This window comes from Jaculus jaculus, chromosome 1 (genome assembly GCF_020740685.1).
Source record: "Jaculus jaculus isolate mJacJac1 chromosome 1, mJacJac1.mat.Y.cur, whole genome shotgun sequence".
Lineage (NCBI taxonomy): Eukaryota > Metazoa > Chordata > Mammalia > Rodentia > Dipodidae > Jaculus > Jaculus jaculus.
In genome coordinates this window covers 237,376,749-237,394,692 of record NC_059102.1, presented here as the reverse complement: position 1 = coordinate 237,394,692, position 17,944 = coordinate 237,376,749, and the positions used below count along the sequence as shown (strand labels likewise).

The 17,944-nt window shown below is 37.6% G+C and overlaps 1 protein-coding gene across 14 annotated transcripts in view; it reads right to left on the bottom strand.

Annotated features, from left to right (window-relative positions):
- The window catches only part of Chd9 (chromodomain helicase DNA binding protein 9), a 268,879-nt gene that overhangs the window by 53,110 nt on the left and 197,825 nt on the right, over positions 1 to 17,944 (bottom strand). For all 14 annotated transcript variants that reach the window (XM_045161271.1, XM_045161280.1, XM_045161276.1 and 11 more), the window contains 5 exons: positions 12,495 to 12,605; positions 8,781 to 8,977; positions 8,053 to 8,252; positions 6,095 to 6,254; positions 5,471 to 5,560 (listed from right to left, as the gene is read on the bottom strand). In XM_045161271.1, coding sequence (XP_045017206.1) covers positions 5,471 to 5,560; positions 6,095 to 6,254; positions 8,053 to 8,252; positions 8,781 to 8,977; positions 12,495 to 12,605 — 758 coding nt within the window. The remainder of the gene's footprint in view (positions 1 to 5,470; positions 5,561 to 6,094; positions 6,255 to 8,052; positions 8,253 to 8,780; positions 8,978 to 12,494; positions 12,606 to 17,944) is intronic.

Here is a 17,944-nt window from a genome sequence, read left to right as displayed (position 1 = left end):
GCTTGCCTGCAAAGACTAGAGACTCATGTTTGACTTTCCAGGTCCCATGTAATCCAGACACACAAGGTGACACAGGTGCACAAGGTCTCACATGAGCACAAGATTGCACGTGCATCTGGAGATCAACTGCTGTGGTTGGAGGCCTTGGTGTGCCAATTCTCTGTGATCAAAAATAACAATAATAAAAAGGATTAAACAACTAAAATAAATAAGACAGGAAGGAAGGAAGGCAGGTTGGCAGGCAGGATCTTGCTATGTATGTACCCAGGCTGATTAGAATTCACTATGTAGCACACAGCTGACATTCATCTTGCCCCAGTCTCTTGAAGAACTGATTTCGGTCTTTAAAAACTTACTTCACATGCCATCTTCTGTATAAGGCCTCCATTAACTTCCCTAGACTAAAACGTTCATTCAAAGTATGATAAAACATGTATTGGAGAGATGGTTCAGCAGTTAAAAGGCACTTGCTTGCACAGCCTGACAGCTTGGCTTCAATTTGGCGTTACCTACATTAAAGCTCGATGCACAGGAGGCCCTAGTACACCCATACTGTCACTCTGTTTCTCTCCCTGGCCCTCAAATATATTTTTTTAAAAGTGTGTTAAGTCGGGGGGGGGGGGCGGGGAATTACCATGGGATATTTTTTTATAATCTTGGAAAATAAAAACTAAAAAAAACCCAAAAAAAACCAAAAAAAAAGTGCGTTAAATCAGAACTTACTGTGGGTCAATAACTGCAATAATGAATTAAATCTGATGCCCCTGCTTTTGTAATCAAGTACAGAAATATTGTTTGATGTGTGCTATGACACAATAAATAAGAATATGTGCTCCAACTCAGATGTAGAGAGATCACGAGAAGGGGGAGAATGAAAGAAAATGTATCAGTGAGAATAAAAATGAGTCAGGTGTGGTGGCACAAGCCTTTAATTCCAGCACATGGGGGGAGGAGGAGGTAGGTGGATCACTGTGAGTTCAAGGCCACCCTGAGATTACATAGAGAATTCCAGGTCAGCCTGAACTAGAGTGAGAACCTACCTTGAAAAACAAAAACCAAAATAAACAAATAAATAAAAAACAAAAAGCAACAAAAAGAATGAACAGGTTTGAAGGCAAGAACAATTGATCATGGCACATTTAAGAAATGTGGTTCTGAAGCATGTAAAAGGAATGTACTAGAGATAATGATCTTGAAGTCATCAGCATAGATATGAGAACTGAAGCCACAACGATGAGAATACACAAGAAAGGTTAGTGACAAGGAGATGGCCTATATAAAGAATGCCTTTTAAGAGATAATGCAAAGGAGCCAGAAAAGTGACAAAGAAGCTAAAAAGAAAAAGTTAAGGAGAATGGTACCAGAAGAACTTTAAAAGGAAGAAATCATGAACAAAATAAAGGAAGGTAAACACTGAGATAAAATTTAGCAGCAAGAACATTGGGGAAGACCTTAAAGCAAAGAGTAGAGTCAGGAGGCAGAAGCTGCACTGTTCTTGCACAGAGCATGAGACATACAACAAACATATTTCTTTTTAAAAAATGTTTTTCTTTATTTACTTGAAAGGTGGGGCAAGAGAGAGAGATAGACAGATAGACAAACATAATGAGTGAAGAGTAGGCGCAGCAGGGCCTTCAGCCACTGGAAATGAACTCCAGATATATGTGACACTTTTTGAATCTGGCTTTACATGGGTACTGGGAAATCAAACCCAGGCTGCTAGGCTTTACAATCAAGTATACAGACAAAGAGACTCAACAGGAAGCCACTGCAAAAATCTGAACATTAGAGTATTGAGACTAGAAATTTAGCCAAGCATGAAAAAGGCTCAGATTTGGCACGTATTTTGAGGTGCTGATATGTCCTCCTGTGATAAAGAGGAGAAAGGACTCAAGCATGATAAAAGAACAACAGTGTGCTATATTTAGTAGGACAAAAAAGCCTGGTATATGGGAATAGGAGGGAAAACATTGCAGACAGTACATTTGGGAAAGCCAAGGGAAGTTTAAAAGGAAGTAATTAGAAGTCTAAGTAGAACCATTCAGAAACAGTTACTTAAAGTCATAGGATAAAGGGCTCCATGACAGTAAATGGCTTCATTGTACTTTAGGTTTTTTGTTTTGCTTTGAGCCAAGGTTGTGGGATATGATGCAGTCCAAATTGTCCTCAAACTCACAATCCTCCTGGCTTCTGCCTTGCAGAAGATGAGACTACACATGTGCACTATCATGCCTAGCTTGAAGTCTCTAAATTTTGGTCATATTTGGCATGATGAGATTACATAGGTTCACCAAGAAGTAATAAGAAGTAGGTGAAAGGACAAGGTTCCTTGTCATGCAAACTTAAGAGAAATAGTACAGCAAAAACAGCTAGCAAAGAAGACTGAAAATAGAGACAAGTGACAACAGTAACTAGCTTAGTAGAGTAAGTAGCATGATTCCCACAGAATAGCATTTTAAGGAATAAGCATGTTAATTTAAATTTAGAGAACTAATCATCTCATAGTTACTGGCTATGTTAAGAACCTTTTCAGTGGGATAATGAAGATTAATTAGTAATTGGAATGGCTGAGTTAGAAAATCCAAGGTAAAGAAGCAGAAACAGAAAATACAAACAATTCCTCAAAGGAGTTTGCTGAGAAAGGAGCAGAAAAAAATAATACAGCAAGGAACATATTAAAGAAGCTACTTTTCCTTTTTTTAAAAAAAAAATTATTTTCATTTATGAGGGTGGGGGAGAGAGAATGGGTGTGCCAGGGCCACTAGCCACTGCAAATGAACTCCAGATATATGTGTCACCATGGGCATGTGGCTTACATGGGTTCTGGGGAATTGAACCTGGGTCCTTAGGCTTCATAGGCAAGTGCCTCAATTGCTACACCATCTCTCTAGTCCCTATTTCCTTTTTGAAATTTATTTATTTATTTATTTAGGTTTTTCAAGTTAGGTTCTCATGCTAGTTCAGGCTGACCTGGAATTCACTAGGTAGTCTCAGGGTAGCCTCAAACTCATGGTGATTCGGTTACCTCTGCCTCCCAAGTGCTGGGATTAAGGCATGCACCACCACGACCAGCTTGAAATTTATTTTTTTATGTATGGGTGCACATGCCACATCAAGTATGTGAAGGTCAGAGGAAAACTTTGAGGTGTCTGTGCCTCTTTTTTTTTGAGAGAGGGTCTCTTACTGCTGCAAACAAATTGCCAGACTGCAAGCTATGAAAACTAACTGGCTGGGAGCTAAGAGTACTATTGGTTCTGCCTCCCATTTAAATAGGCCCACTGGGTCCACAGATGCATATGCCACTCTGCCTTGGCTTTATATGGATGTTGGAGAACTGAATCTGGGCCAAAAGACTTTGCAAAGAAAGGCTTGTAACTGCCAGGACCCTGTCCCAGTGCTTTTTATGAATAAAGGTAGGCTAATAAGTGGATAATTTCACCTAAACTGAGGCTGTAACAGATATGAAATAGAAAGAAAAGCAGACAAAAGGAGTTAAAGAATTTAGGAACAGGAAGACATAGACAGTGAATAGAATAATGAAGACAGGGGCTAAGAAAATGGTAATGGCTACTGAGTGAGTGGCAAAAAGACAATGATGAGGTTAGAAGTACTCAAGATAAGTGAGTTGGAAAGAAAGAGGGAAATGTCAAAAATCCTAATTCCTGGGGATGGCAAGATGAAGTATATGAATTTCTGAGGATGTAGTAGGGAGAAAAAGGTTATGGAAGAAAAAAATAGGACAAAAACATGGAGTCCAGGGTATTAGATGGGTCACATGTGTAGCCACTTTCATGGCAGAAAAAAAGTAAAAAGCAAATACCAAAAAGTTAATTTTTAGATTTGGTGTCAGGTAACTGAGGTAATTTCTACTTGGTTGCTCATTTATATTTTCTTCACAAAGCAGAAGAATACCAGTTGCTGGAAAATGAGGGATTGAGTAGGCAGTTAAGGTTTACACAAGTAAAAGTATAAAACAGACTCTTACAGAAGACTGAAACAGATTATCTATAGTTAAGAGGTAAGGTAAAACGAGAAATGGAAAACTACTATTGGGACCTACCTGGTATCATACACATAGCCGACATGTACTTGTCTGTATGTCTAATTCCTACTCACTGATGCCATAAGCTCCTAGGAAATTTGATTTGTCTTTGTATTCTGAAGGTTCCAGAGTCCTGATCTTTACTAACAACTGTTCTGGGAGCTAGAAATGCTACCTACATAAGACCTGCATAAGGGGAAAGAAAAAAATAGTGACATCAACACTGAAGAGAAAGCCAGGGGTGGTGGCACACGCTTTTAATCCCAGCACTCGGGAGTCAGAGGTAGGAGGATTGCTGTGAGTTCGAGGCCGCCTTGAGAACTCAGAGTATATTCCAGCCTAAACTAGAGTGAAATCCTACCTTGAAAAAAAGAAAAAAAAAAAAGACCCCCCAAAACAGGAGGGAGACTAGCTTGAAATATGGGATTCGATGGAGAGGGGCTCAGAAGAGGTAAAAGGAGAGTGGTTGCAGGGGATTATGATGTCATTATTATCGATATGATGGTAGTTTGTTAAAAAAAAAAAAAAAAGTAAAAAGAAAGCCAGGCATGGTGGCGCACCCGGGAGGCAGAGATAGGAAAACTGCCAGAGTGCGAGGCCATCCTGAGACTACATAGTACATTCTAGGTTAGCCTGAGCTAGAGTGAGAACCTACCTTGAAAAAACAAAATGAAATAAAACAAAAAAGTCAAAAAGCAAATAAAGTATTTTTTTTAAATTCAGAAAGAGGACCTGGAGAGCTTAGTTCCTAAAAGGGCTTGCTTGCAAAGCCTAAGAGTTTAGGTTAGATTTTCCCAGAACCCATGTAAAGCCAGATGCACAATGTAGCACATGCACCTGGAATTTACTTGCAGTGGCACGAGCTTCAGATAAAAATATTTGAAAAAGAAAATCCACCCCCCAAACAAAAAAAAGCACAAAGAAAAAGATGCCTAACAGTTTTTAAAGAAATGAATGAATCAGTGCTGGAGAGATGGCTTACCTGTTAAGGCACTTGTCTGAAAAGCCTAAGAACCCAGGTTCAATTCCCCAGTACCCACATAAGCCAGCTATACAAGGTGGCACATGCATCTAGAGTTCATTTGCACTGGCTAGAGGCCCTGGCATGCCCATTATCTTTCTCGAATAAATAAACATTAAAAATTTATTAATAAATGAATGAATTAGTAATTTCATTTATTAACTTGAATGGGATCTTGGTTACATATCATCCTTAATATTACTACGATCACTAATGTTATTGTTATGACTTTTAGAGACAGACATGACAGACTAGAAGAAAGGCAATGCATTAACAAGGGTTAATTTCCTATGGTTAGGAGCTTTTCCTTCACTGAATTAAGTAGCCACATCCTGTGTAATTTTAGTCATTGTATAAGTTTTGCTTCATCATATTAATGAAAAGTAAATATATGCATTTAAATTTACCTTGCATCAACTCCATCAAATACTTTCTGACACTCATTTCCAATGACTTCTTGCTTTAGATAGTATAGCATCCTTACACGTAGCAATACTCTAAAAACAACAACAACAAAAGCAAAATGAACAAACATATTTTAGAAAAGAAAATTTAATCTTGAGGATAAAATTAGGAATTTATATACTTTAAAAAATTTATATTGAGACAGGGTTTGTCACTGGCTGGCTTGAAACTTGCTTGGTAGACCAGGCGGACCTCAAAGTTGCAGAGGATCTTCCTTTGTCTCTGCCTCCCAGGTATGGGGATTACAGGTTTGTGGCACCAGCCCTGGCATATATAAAGACTTTAATAATATAATGATTATGCCATATTAAATGAGTCTCATTATTGCCAATACATGAAAAGATTCGTCTAAAATCTTCACAATCATTAACGTCTCAATTAGTGATGCATTCATTTGGAGACCAGATTATTTATATGATGGTGAAAACACTGACACAAGTTTCATGATAACTAAAGGATGCCATATAACTTAAAATCTTAGACCATGGTGAACCCATACTTTAAGATGAATAAATTCAGAAAGCTAAATTTTTAAAGAATTGTTTTAAAAATTCCATACTACCTACTTATTACAGTGGTGTTTTATATGTTTTTTGTAGCCTTCATCTTGAAGTAGCTGCTCGGGATTATATTTTCGTAGCCATTCTGCTTTCTGTATATCAAATGAGCTTGTTTGAGTCTTGACTTTCTTCCCTTTTCGACCCCTTGGTACAGGAGCTGATAAGCCTGTTAATCAAAAGTGCACGTGAAATCATAAATAATTTGCACAAGCAGCTGTTATATGAAAGATTTTTTTAATGCAAGAAATTGGTGGGGACTTTCTGTTTTATGCGGGTAACATGGAGATCTTTAAAATATTAATGATAGAGAGATGTCTCAGCAGTTATGGTGCTTTCTTGCAAAGCCTAATGACTCTGAGTTCAATTCCCCAGTATCCACATAAAGCCAGATGCACAAGGTGGCATGTGTATAGAGTTAGTTTGCAGTGTCTAGAGACCCAGGCATGCCTGTGTACATTTTCGTTTTCTCTTTTTGTGCTGGACATAGTGACCCACATTTTTAATCCCAGCACTTAAGAAGCAGAGGTAGGAGAATCACTGTGAGTTTGAGGTCAGTTTGACACTACATAGTAAATTCCAGGTCAGACTGGGCTAGAATAAGACCCTACTTCAAGAAACCAATCACAAGTCACAATGATGGCTTTAAAATGTTAAGACAAATCCCACACATATGGTATACTTAATTACCTCAAATTAGAACAATCATTTTGTTTTCCTTTACTCTAGAAGCCTATTCCTCTCTTTTACTTCTATTTCCCTAACTATCAGAAGATACATGTGTGGTCTTGCTTTTTAACATTTGCACTATTAATAATATGGACTAGTATAGCTTTAAGATAACAAATTTCATTTTACTTTTTTGAGATTTGTTATAAAATATTTCAAGAATAAAAAGCACTACTGTTCATTAAAATTACAAGTGCCATTATCTGTTAAGTTTTCTAGTAAAGGAAGTAAGGAAAACACAGCTGAGGTCCCTATAAAGTTCTCTCCCATCTGATTCACTCTCATTTCCCCTCAGAGGTCAATATGATAAATTTACTTTTTATCCCACACACTTATATCACTATACACGTGTAAGAATTTAGAATATAGTTTTAGAAATTATTGATAGGCAGTCTGCATGTGCAGAGCTTCTGACCGAGATCAGGGAAGGCTGGGATTTATATGTAGGCTTGGACATGGTCGGATTCAGTGAAGAAAATTATTTAGTTTTCTTTTTTCAGTACTGCACCAGCCAGTATCTATACACTCATTTAAGCTTCACACCCCAAATACTAATGAAACATGTGAGTCTTCCATTTTATCTTCTGCAGCTTTAAATCTGGCTGTAACATGTTGAGTATATTTAAGGATTTGACTCCTTTAAAGCAGCTTTTAGTTATAGGCCCTGTCTTTTCATGTCCACTTTTAAAGGTCTTTGATGGCACAAATTCGAGATGCAGGTGTCACTGTGCATCTGGCTTTATGTAGGTATTGGCTTTGCAAGCACATGCTTTATCTGCAGAGCCATCTCTGCAGCCTCATCTTTTTTTTCCAGATGCCTTATTTCAGTAATTGTATTTTCATAATTTATTTTGGGGATATATTTATTCATATGCATAAGAAGGAATGTACAAAGTTTTTCAAGGAAACTGAATTTTTAAATTAACACTGGGCACCAAAATGTCCATCATCTTAAAGGAGATTCCACTCAAATTATAAAACACACAATAGTAAGCAAAAGCGGAAAAAGGAAGATAAACTTACATGAGCATAGATGAAAAATCTCTAAACACTGAGATCAACAATTTGCAAAGTGATACATATTTAATAGTAATATATGAAAACCCCATATCCAGACTGGCATTTTCTGAAGCTGTGAAGGTTAAGTATTTTAATGTTATCAGCAATAGTTCACTATTTTACAAAATATGTTACCTGTGATTTTTATGAAACCAAAAAACCTGAAAAGATTTTCTTACCAAGGTGATTTTGTAGCTCACGTGTTTGCCCATCTTCTGTTGGAGTGATGAGATCCCATATAAAGCCTTTAATTTTTTCATCACCTCGGTAGTGAACAAGGCAATAGGCTAATAGCGCTCGGCAGATGATTTCTACATCATGCTCATTCAGCTGCCTTTTAAAACGTCCATGAGATAGAATCTCTCTCCATCGGCCCCACCTAGTTAAAAAGGCATATTCATATTAATATTGTGAATACTAGTCAAGTCCTGCAGAAAAATGTAACTCATGAATAAAGGCATGAAAAATACGAATTATGTCATTACTAAGATTTGCTAATGGTTTTGCCAATGAATAAGCAAAAAGGTATGTTAGTCATTTTCCTTATATAATAACAATAAGAATAAATTTAGTGGCACAAATTAAGAACTAGAAGATACCGCCAGGCATGGTGGCACACATCTTTAATCCCAGCACTCGGGAGGATCGCCGTGAGTTCGAAGGCCACCCTGAGATTCCATAGTGAATTCCAGTTCAGCCTGGGCTAGAGTGAAACCCTACCACGAAAAACCAAAAAAAAAAAACCTAGAAGAGGTCTCAGTATTCTACAATTAAATGTACGTTAAACAGAAATTCTGGACACTTTATAAAAATAGATTGTGTTCATTCTAGTAAGAAAAAAGACTTAAAAACAGTATTAAAGATTATACATTATTAACTATAGTAAATATTAAAAATAATGTTTTACCCATAAACTAGCAGGTTTTTCTCAACTCGAAAACATTCAGTTCTTCCATAGCCATTTGAACGGTCACAGGGTCTCCGGAGTTTGGGTTTTTCATCTCCTTCACTTTCAGCATCAGATAATTCAGCCAATTCATCTTTTGTTGCACTGAAGGGTCTTGTTTGTTTCCTAATTCTTGGGGTGTCAATAACCAAGCTATTCTGTAAAATTTAATGTTATGCTATTAATGATCTTTTTTCAGAGACAGCGAGAGAACTGGTGCACCAGGGCCTTCGGCCAGTGTAACAGAACTCTAGATGCGTGCACCACCTTCTGTGCATGTACGACCTCGTGCACTTGCATCAATTTGGGCGTTTGGCTTATGAGGGGTGGGGGAGTAGAACATGGGTCCTTTGGCTTCACAAGCAAGCGCATGCAAGTGCCTTAATGGCTAAGCCAGCTCTCTAGCTCTATTAAAGATCTTTTGATAATTTTTCTCAGGACAATGCCTTTCCTTTTCACTTTTCAAATTATCCCCAAAATAAAATACTTCCAGAAAGCTAGAAAAAACAAGTTACTAACAGATTCATCATATTGCCAATAAATTTTAAATTTTTTTGCTTATTTTTAATTTATTTGAGAGAGACCGAGAGAGACAATGGGTGCACCAGGACCTCCAGCCACTGCAAATGAACTCCAGATGCATGTGCCACCTTGTGCAGCTGGCTTATGTGGGTCCTGGGGAATCAAGTCTTGAACCAGGGTCCTTAGGCTTCACAGGCAAGTGCTTAACTGCTAAGCCATCTCTCTAACCCAACTAAAAAATGTTAACTTCCTTTATTACTACTCTACATATACGGTGCTATGTCATTGTATTTGTAGAATTAAAAATTGGTATTTTACTTTATAACTCAGCTAAAACTTACTATGCTCTAATAACAGTCACAAAGAATACTTCAGAATAATTTATGCCTCACAATTTGCTTTATCTAATTAATACTTTATTTAGATTTTTTCAATTAAAATGCTAAATAAGTCTTTATGCTATTTATCATAAAGATAAACCCAAAAGGAAAAACATTTAAGAATTAAAATTGGAGCCAGGTGTGTTGGCACATGCCTTTAATCCTGGCACTGCTGACGTAGGAGAATTGCCATGAGTTTGAGGCCACCTTTAGACTACATAGTGAATTCCAGATCAGCCTGGGCTACAGAAAGAGTCTACCTCAAAAAACAAAAACAAACAAACAAAAAAGAATTATACTAGGGACTGAAGAGATGGCTAAGCAGTTAAAGCACTGGCCTGCTAAGCCTAAGAACCCAGGTTCAATTTCCCAAGGATCCATGTAAGCCAGATGCATAAGGCGGAGCATACAACTGGAATTCCTTTGCAGTGGCTGAAGGCTCTAGCATACATATTCTCTACTGGCCTCTTTCCCTCTCTCCCCCAAATAAATAAATACATAAAATACTTAAACAAGAATTAACAATGGTAGAAGGTTACAAATATTTTGTCGATCTAGAAATGTTTAAAGTAAATGTTTTTATTAATATACACAAGAAAAGCTGTAAGGTTCTAAATCTTCTTAGGTCTAATTCAGTTTAATTCATGCAATACAACTAGAATTGATACACCTTCTACTTTACTTTATTGAGGAACTAAAGCACTATTTGAAGGGGTATGGATATAATAAAGATCAGTAAAGTAGCTTCATTTTAAAAGGAATCCAAAGTCTTCATAGTAAGATAAATGTTAAAAAATCAAACACCACTTGGGGTGAAGTAAGTTACAATATAAGAAGAGTAAAAAGAAGGCAAGGCAAATGTCACAAAATCGTAATACTAGAAAAGATTCTTACAGAATTAGAATTTGGGCTGGAGAGATGGCTTAGCAGTTAAGCGCTTGCCTGTGAAGCCTAAGGACCCCGGTTCGAGGCTCGGTTCCCCAGGTCCCACGTTAGCCAGATGCACAAGGGGGCGCACGCATCTGGAGGTCGTTTGCAGTGGCTAGAAGCCCTGGCGCGCCCATTCTCTCTCTCTCCCTCTATCTGTCTTTCTCCCTATGTCTGTCGCTCTCAAATAAATAAATAAAAAATGAACAACAGAATTAGAATTTACGGGCTGTAAAAATGGCTTTGTGGTTAAATCACTTGCCTGCAATGCCAGAGGACCCCTGTAAGCAGATGCACATGAACGCATCTAGAGTTTGTTTGTAGAGGCTGGAGGCCCTGGCATGCCCATTCTCTCCCCCATCCCCTTCTCAAACAAAAAAAAAGAAAGAAAGAAAGAAAGAAAGGAAAAAAAAATTTAAGAAAAGAATTAGAATTTACCCAGGAAGCCATGAAGGAAGTAGCAGTATAAGAGGGGAAATAGCGAAGGGCCTAAAATACTACTAAATGCTCAAGAAAGACCTTGAACTTCTGACCAAACATGGTAAGAGAGAATGCCAGGATGCGAGCATAATGGTTCTGAGGTACCACCTCTGTGTACACAGAGAATGTATGTATGTATGTATCTTAATATGTCATGTGTGTAACATACAAGCAACTTTTATGTGTTTCTAGAATAAAATTAATCATTTCTTGTTGTAGTTTAAATAAGATTTTGAAGATACACCTGTTTTTGAGGGAGAGCTTCCCTCTAGGCCAGGATAACCTAGAACTGACTCTCTAGTACAAAGGGCCATAAACTCAAAAACATATTCAGACTCTCAAGGACTGAGATTACAGGTTTGAGACACCATACTTGGCTAGAAGATAAACTCTGAGAATACAAAAATATCCTGTTTTATTACTCACTAATTTTAGAATTCATTGAATAATTTTATCTGCTGTGGTTACTATCCTGGTAGATTATAAGTGATTTTCTATTTTCCACATACTTTCTGTATTTATTTTTTACATTTTATTTTTATTTGAGAGAGAGAGAGAGAAATTGGTAGATAGAGAGAGAGAGGGGATGTACACACACACACTGAGATAATGGGCCTCCAGCCACTACAAACAAACTCTTGATACATGGGCTGGAGAGATGGCTTAGAGGTTAAGGCGCTTGCCTGTGAAGCCTAAGGACCCAGCTTTGATTCTCTAGGTCCCACATAAGCCAGATGTATGCGGTGGTGCATGCGTCTGGAGTTCATTTGCATGTGTGTCAAATAAATAAATAAAAGTAAATCAGATGTGTGCGTCTTCTGCATCTAGCTTATGTGGGTCCTGAGGAATTGAACTTGGGACCTTTGCCTTTGCAGGCAAGTGCCTTAACCGCTAAGCTATCTCTCAGCCCAGTTTCTGTATTTATAAAGTGGAATTCTTCTGTAAGGAAGAGTTATCCCTTTTTCCTTTTCAATTTCTTAAAATGTCTTTTATTTCTGTAAATTTTCAGGTGTTCACAATCTTATGATTTTGATGAATATCTGATCAATGTATACTAATTTCTACATAATAAAAAAGTAACTTTCCGGGCTGGAGACATGGCTTAACTATTAAGGCTCTTACCTATGAAACCTAAGAACTCAGGTTTAATTCCCCAGCACCCACTTAAGAAAGATGCGCAAAATGGCACATGTGTCTGGAGTTTGTCTGTAGTGGCTACAGGCCCTGGTGTGCCGAATCTCTCTCTCAAAAAGTAAATGAATAAATAAAAATAAAAAGAATTTTAAATTAAAAAATAGCCTTCATAAATATGTATTTATCTGGTTAAAATAGTCACCAGTTTAACTACACATTCACACATACTTACTCGGCCACTGATGGCATCTATATCTATTTCTGCTTTTTTAGCCCATTTCTGCCAGAAGTTAGGATCATCTAAGGAAATATCTGTCCGGTTTCCAGATGCCACAAAACTTGCCTGAAATATTTAACAGTGATTTTTTTAAATACTTGAGAGAAAAAGCTTTTAAAAAATATACTTAGACCATTACCTTTCACATTTACTATAGGTAGAGTTTGAATTCAGCATACGTACAAACACTCAAGACATGCTCCAACACAGGGGATATGAAATAAGAGCACAGCATTTAATTAAGGCATTAGCTTATTAATGACAACACAGGCTAGAGATTAGGAACAGAAATAAGTTACTAATATTGGTTAACTCTCAAACTTTTTCAATAAAGAAGATATTTTCTTTATGACAGCAAAACATAAAAGACAGATACACTTCAAAGGATATTACATGAACATTAAGAAACTGAGGCAGAATAAGAGTTTAAAAATTTAGACAGATTTATATATATTATAAAGCTCATTTCTGGTATATACCTATTATATTTATATCATATTTTTAGCTATATGGTCAAATATGTATTACTTTGTAAATTGATGTTAAGAGGTATTTCCACAAATGTTCAACATTTGGCTTTGGCTTAGATTTCCTTAACATTTCATAATTTAACGACCATCTCCTTTTAAGATGTTATGTGCCAGAGGAAGGACTTTACAAATTAGGAATACATCTGAAGCAACATTCAAGATTCAACAAATTTTGTTATGTTCATTAATCAATTATTTTGTCTGACCCCTTTTAGCATTCATTCATTCACTTACTTATTTAATATTTTTATTTGTTTATTTAGAAGGGGATGGGGAGTCAGACAGAGAAAGGGTTCACAAGGGCCTCTTGCCACTGCAAACAAACTTCAGATGTATGCAACACTTTGTGCATATGACTTACATGGGTTCTGAGGAGGTGAACCTAGGCTGCCAGACCTCGAAAACAAGCACCTTAAACAATGAACCATCTTGCCAGCCCTTACTTTGTTATTTAGAGACAGGATCTCACTATGTATCTCAGGCAACAACTCTAGATCTCTGCCTCAGCCTCCTGAGAGTTGGAATTGCAGGCATGGGCCAAAAAGTCTTGGTACTACATAACAAATTATTAAAAACCAGACTAGGGAAAGCTATGTATGTAGCTCATAGATGGAGCATTTGTCTAACACGTGTGAAGCTTTGTGTTAAATTCCCAGTAGCCCCTCCCCCCTCATACCCTCCCCCAAAATAAAAATTTAGACAGGATACTTTCTATAACTCATTTGAATGCTCCTGTAAAAATTTTTCAGAATAACCTCAGCAACAGATTCAGGACAGAATATCAAAGACTGAAAACAAGATGGAGGAACTGGGACATTCCAACAAGAGCAATGATAAATCAGTAAAATGTACAAGCAAGACTTGTAAGATACATGGGACACTATGAAAAGACAAAGTCTATGAAATTATGGGCAAAGAAGAAGTCGTCCAATCTAAAGGTAAAGAAAATATTTTCAACAAAATCCTGAAAGTCAAATTCCCAAAATTATAGGAAGATAACAATCCTGGCACAAATGCATTTAAAACACAGAATAGGTAAAGCCAGAAAAGAGCATCCACTCCTCCTATTACAATTAAACCACTAAGTATATGACAGTGACAAAAGAGATGCAGGCCCATCAGAATGACACATCTCACAAAGATACTTTCAAAGCCAAGAGATAGTCAAAAGTTTATTACTGGGAAGATCATAGGCCCTGGGTGGGAAGCTACTACAGTTGTCTGGTTAAGTGAATATCTTGTGCTCTGAAATTACTCTCTAAATATCTATGTTTATGCCCAAAGATTAGTGCTGCTCTCAGCTTTTTTTTTTTTTTTTTTTTCCAGCTGGCGTTACTACTGGGGAGCCTTGAAAGCCATCAAAGTAATTAGAAAAAGTGACAGTTTAGTACTCTGTGCTAAATGAAACATTTCTACCTTGTCCTCCAATGCTCAGGGAGCATTGTACAAGAGGGGACAGAAAGAATGAAACAGGTAGAGGATGGGAGAAGTGCTATGCTACAGTATTGCAGATATGAAGAGGCCACTGTATTCATGACTTTAGAGTGACTGTAGTTATCTACATAAGACCTACACAGTATTGGGCCCATCAACATTTCAGATAAATGAGAAGACAGATAGAAAAGAGAACGGGCATGCTAGGACATCCAGCCACTGCAAATGAACTCCAGATGCATGTGCCACTTTGTGCATCTGGCTTATGTGGGTCCTGGGGAATCAAGTATTGAACCCAGATCCTCAGGCTTCACAGGCAAGCACTTGGCCACTAAGCCATCTCTCCAGCTCCTGTTTGTTTGCTTTTGATGGTGGTTTTTCTTTCTGTGTTTGGACCCATGGAAGTGGGGCCAACTTTTACTGCCATTATGGATCTTTCCCAGGACCTGTAAGCTTTAAAAAAATCTTCTTTGCTGGGCATGGTGGCATACACTTTTAATTCCAGCACTCGGGAAGCAAAGATGGAAGGATTGCTGTGAATTCAAGGCCACCCTGATAACACACAGTTAATTCCAGGTCAGCATGAATTAGAGCGAGACCCTATCTTGAAAATCCATAACTGAAAAAACCAAACAACAACAAAAAATTCCTTTTTCTCATAACTGTTCTGGTTTGGAGGTTCATCGCAGCAACCCGAGACTGTATACTACAGAACTGGCAGCAGGAGTGGGGAGAGATGGATATGACCATGTGGAATTTGGTCTTTTAAAACTTTTATTTTAGGGCCAGGCTTGGTGACACACACCTTTAATCCCAGCACATGGTAGGCAGAGGTAGGAGGATCACTATGAGTTCAAGGCTACCCTGAGACTATATAGTAAATTCCAGGTAAGTCTGGGCTAGAGTGAAAGCCTACCTTGAAAAACAAAAACAATAACAACAACAACAAAAACCTTTTTGTTTTAGAAAAACAGACGTGGACTTGGTACTTACAATTAAAATAATGATCTAGAGTGATAAGCCAAGAATTATGGACTATTCTGAAGAAAATTTTAAATGCTAAAGAGAAAATTATATTTGGAAGCTTGGCTTATAAACTTTCTAAGGGGAAGGAAAGACAAAAGAAAACGTTGTTAAAACTGCGGTACTGACGTAAGGACTGCCTGTATTCTGCTGTCCAGGCCCAGAGTGTTTGAGCAAGGATAAAATTTGTAGACTAATGTGCTTGGCCAAAGATATAAGACTGAGAGATTTAAGATATTAAGTTTAAAAAGTTCAAGAAAATTTTAAAATTTACTGACACAGAGACTGATTGTAAGTTACTAAGGTTGTTATTGTCAAATACATTATGAATCTTAAGAAAGATGGCCCAATTTTTTAAACTAAAGCAATAAAAAAGATGCCTGAGGAAAGACTATGAGAGACATGCAAAAACTGATAATAAAAAAGAGCTAACTGAAAAAGTAGCCTGCTTTTCAAAGTTATGATTTATTTCATCCTTAACCTAACAATATGGCTGTGTCCTACACACCTGAAGGTATTGGTTTCAGAAACAAAAAATGCATGCAGTGGTCATGAAGTGGACATGGTCCGAGGAGCCACTTCTGAGACATGGCATGAGGCAGGGAATGATGACCCTGATAGGCTAGAAAAGCCACTAGAAGATGGACTGTGGTTTGTAAGGAGACCTGAAGATGTTTTAGACATACCTGGACTGTGCAAGGGCTGCCAGGGAGGTTGTTGACTAGGGATTTTTCCTGGCTACCAAGACCAGTTGGAGGCACAGAATTGAAATATCTGGAGACCGTCACTGGTTATGCTATTGGACTTGATCTGTAGATGTTTGATGGTTATTATGTTTGCATTGTTCTAGCCTCTCCTTGCTGTGCCTTATAGCTATTGAAAATATTTGCTTTGTACTTTATATGCTGAAAGCATATACCTTGCTCTGATATTACATGACTCACAGCTAAGAGACTATCTTGAATCTCAGATGAGACTTAGGACTTTAGAACCATCTCAAGTTGGTAAAGACTATGGGGTCCTTTGAATTTAGACTAAACACAGGTTACAACGTGAGATGGTTATAAATCTATTGGGGGTCAGGAGCGGAATGTGGAAGTTTGAATGTGTGGCCTCCAATATATTCAGGATTTTATTAAAATTTGTAATTTAGATCTACTGTAATTTAGATCTACGATTACCTAGCTGGAGGAGGTGTCACTATGGTTAGATCCTAGGGTCCAGCCCTAAAGTGTGGGGGTGAATTTGGAATTCCAATCTAAAAATATGCAAAGTGCAGGAGCTTTGCATGAAGTTCCTGAAGTGTGTTTGCTTGTTTTTTGGTTGTGGCTTTTCTTTCTCTGCTTGGACCTGTAGAAGTGGCACCAACTTCTTCTGTCATTATAGAACTTCCCCTGAAGCTGTAAGCTTCAAATAAATTCCCTTCTTCATTAACTGTGTCTGGTTTAGAGGTTCATCCCAGTGACCTGAGATTGTCTACTACAATTATGATTGAAAGGGGGGGGGGAGGGAGAGGGAGAGAGAGAGAGAGAGAGAGACAGAGCGTGCATGTGAAAGAGAGCCCTAGCACAACGTTTTCCATCATAACAGAAGGAGAAAAGGAAAACTTTCCATCACAAAATTAGGCTAAAGGAATCAGTCACCAGTAAGGAATCCTTCAGACCCACAAGAAAAACAATATATCCATGAGGCCACAGGAAAGAATAAGAGGAATAGGAAAACATGTAAAATTAGAAAATAATGAAAATGCAAAGGAATTAAGACACACCATTCTTTCAATACTACCTGTGAATATTAATGGTCTCAATTTCCCAATGAAGAAATACAAACTAGCCTGGGTGTGGTGGTGCACACCTTTAATCCCAGTACTTGGGAGGCAAAAGTGGGAGGATCGCTGTGAGTTCGAGTCCACCCTGAGATCACATAGTAAATTATAGGTCAGCCTGAGCTAGAATGAAGCCCTACTTGAAACAAAACAAAACAAAACAAAACAAGCAAGCAAACAAACAAACAAAAAAAAAGAAATACAGACTAGCAAAATGTCTTAAAAGGCAGGATTCTTCTGTTTTGCCTCTAAGAAATTCATCTCACCATAAAAGATGGATGCTACATTTGGGTGAAAGGACAGGAAAAGGTAGTCTAAGCAAATGTGGCTACGAAACAAGCAGATGTCACCATTTTAATATCTTTCAAAACAGGTTTCAAACAAAAGAGTAAGGGAGGCCACTCTATATTAATTAATGGAACAATCCATCAAAGACATTACAATTCTAAACAAATACTTACTGCACATGGGTACCCCAAATTTCAGAAAACAAATATACTCAATGCAAAGTCAAAGTTTCATGATTTCACAATAACAATAGTAGTGGTTGACTTCATTATCTTACTCTTAACTGACAGATCATTCCAGAAAAA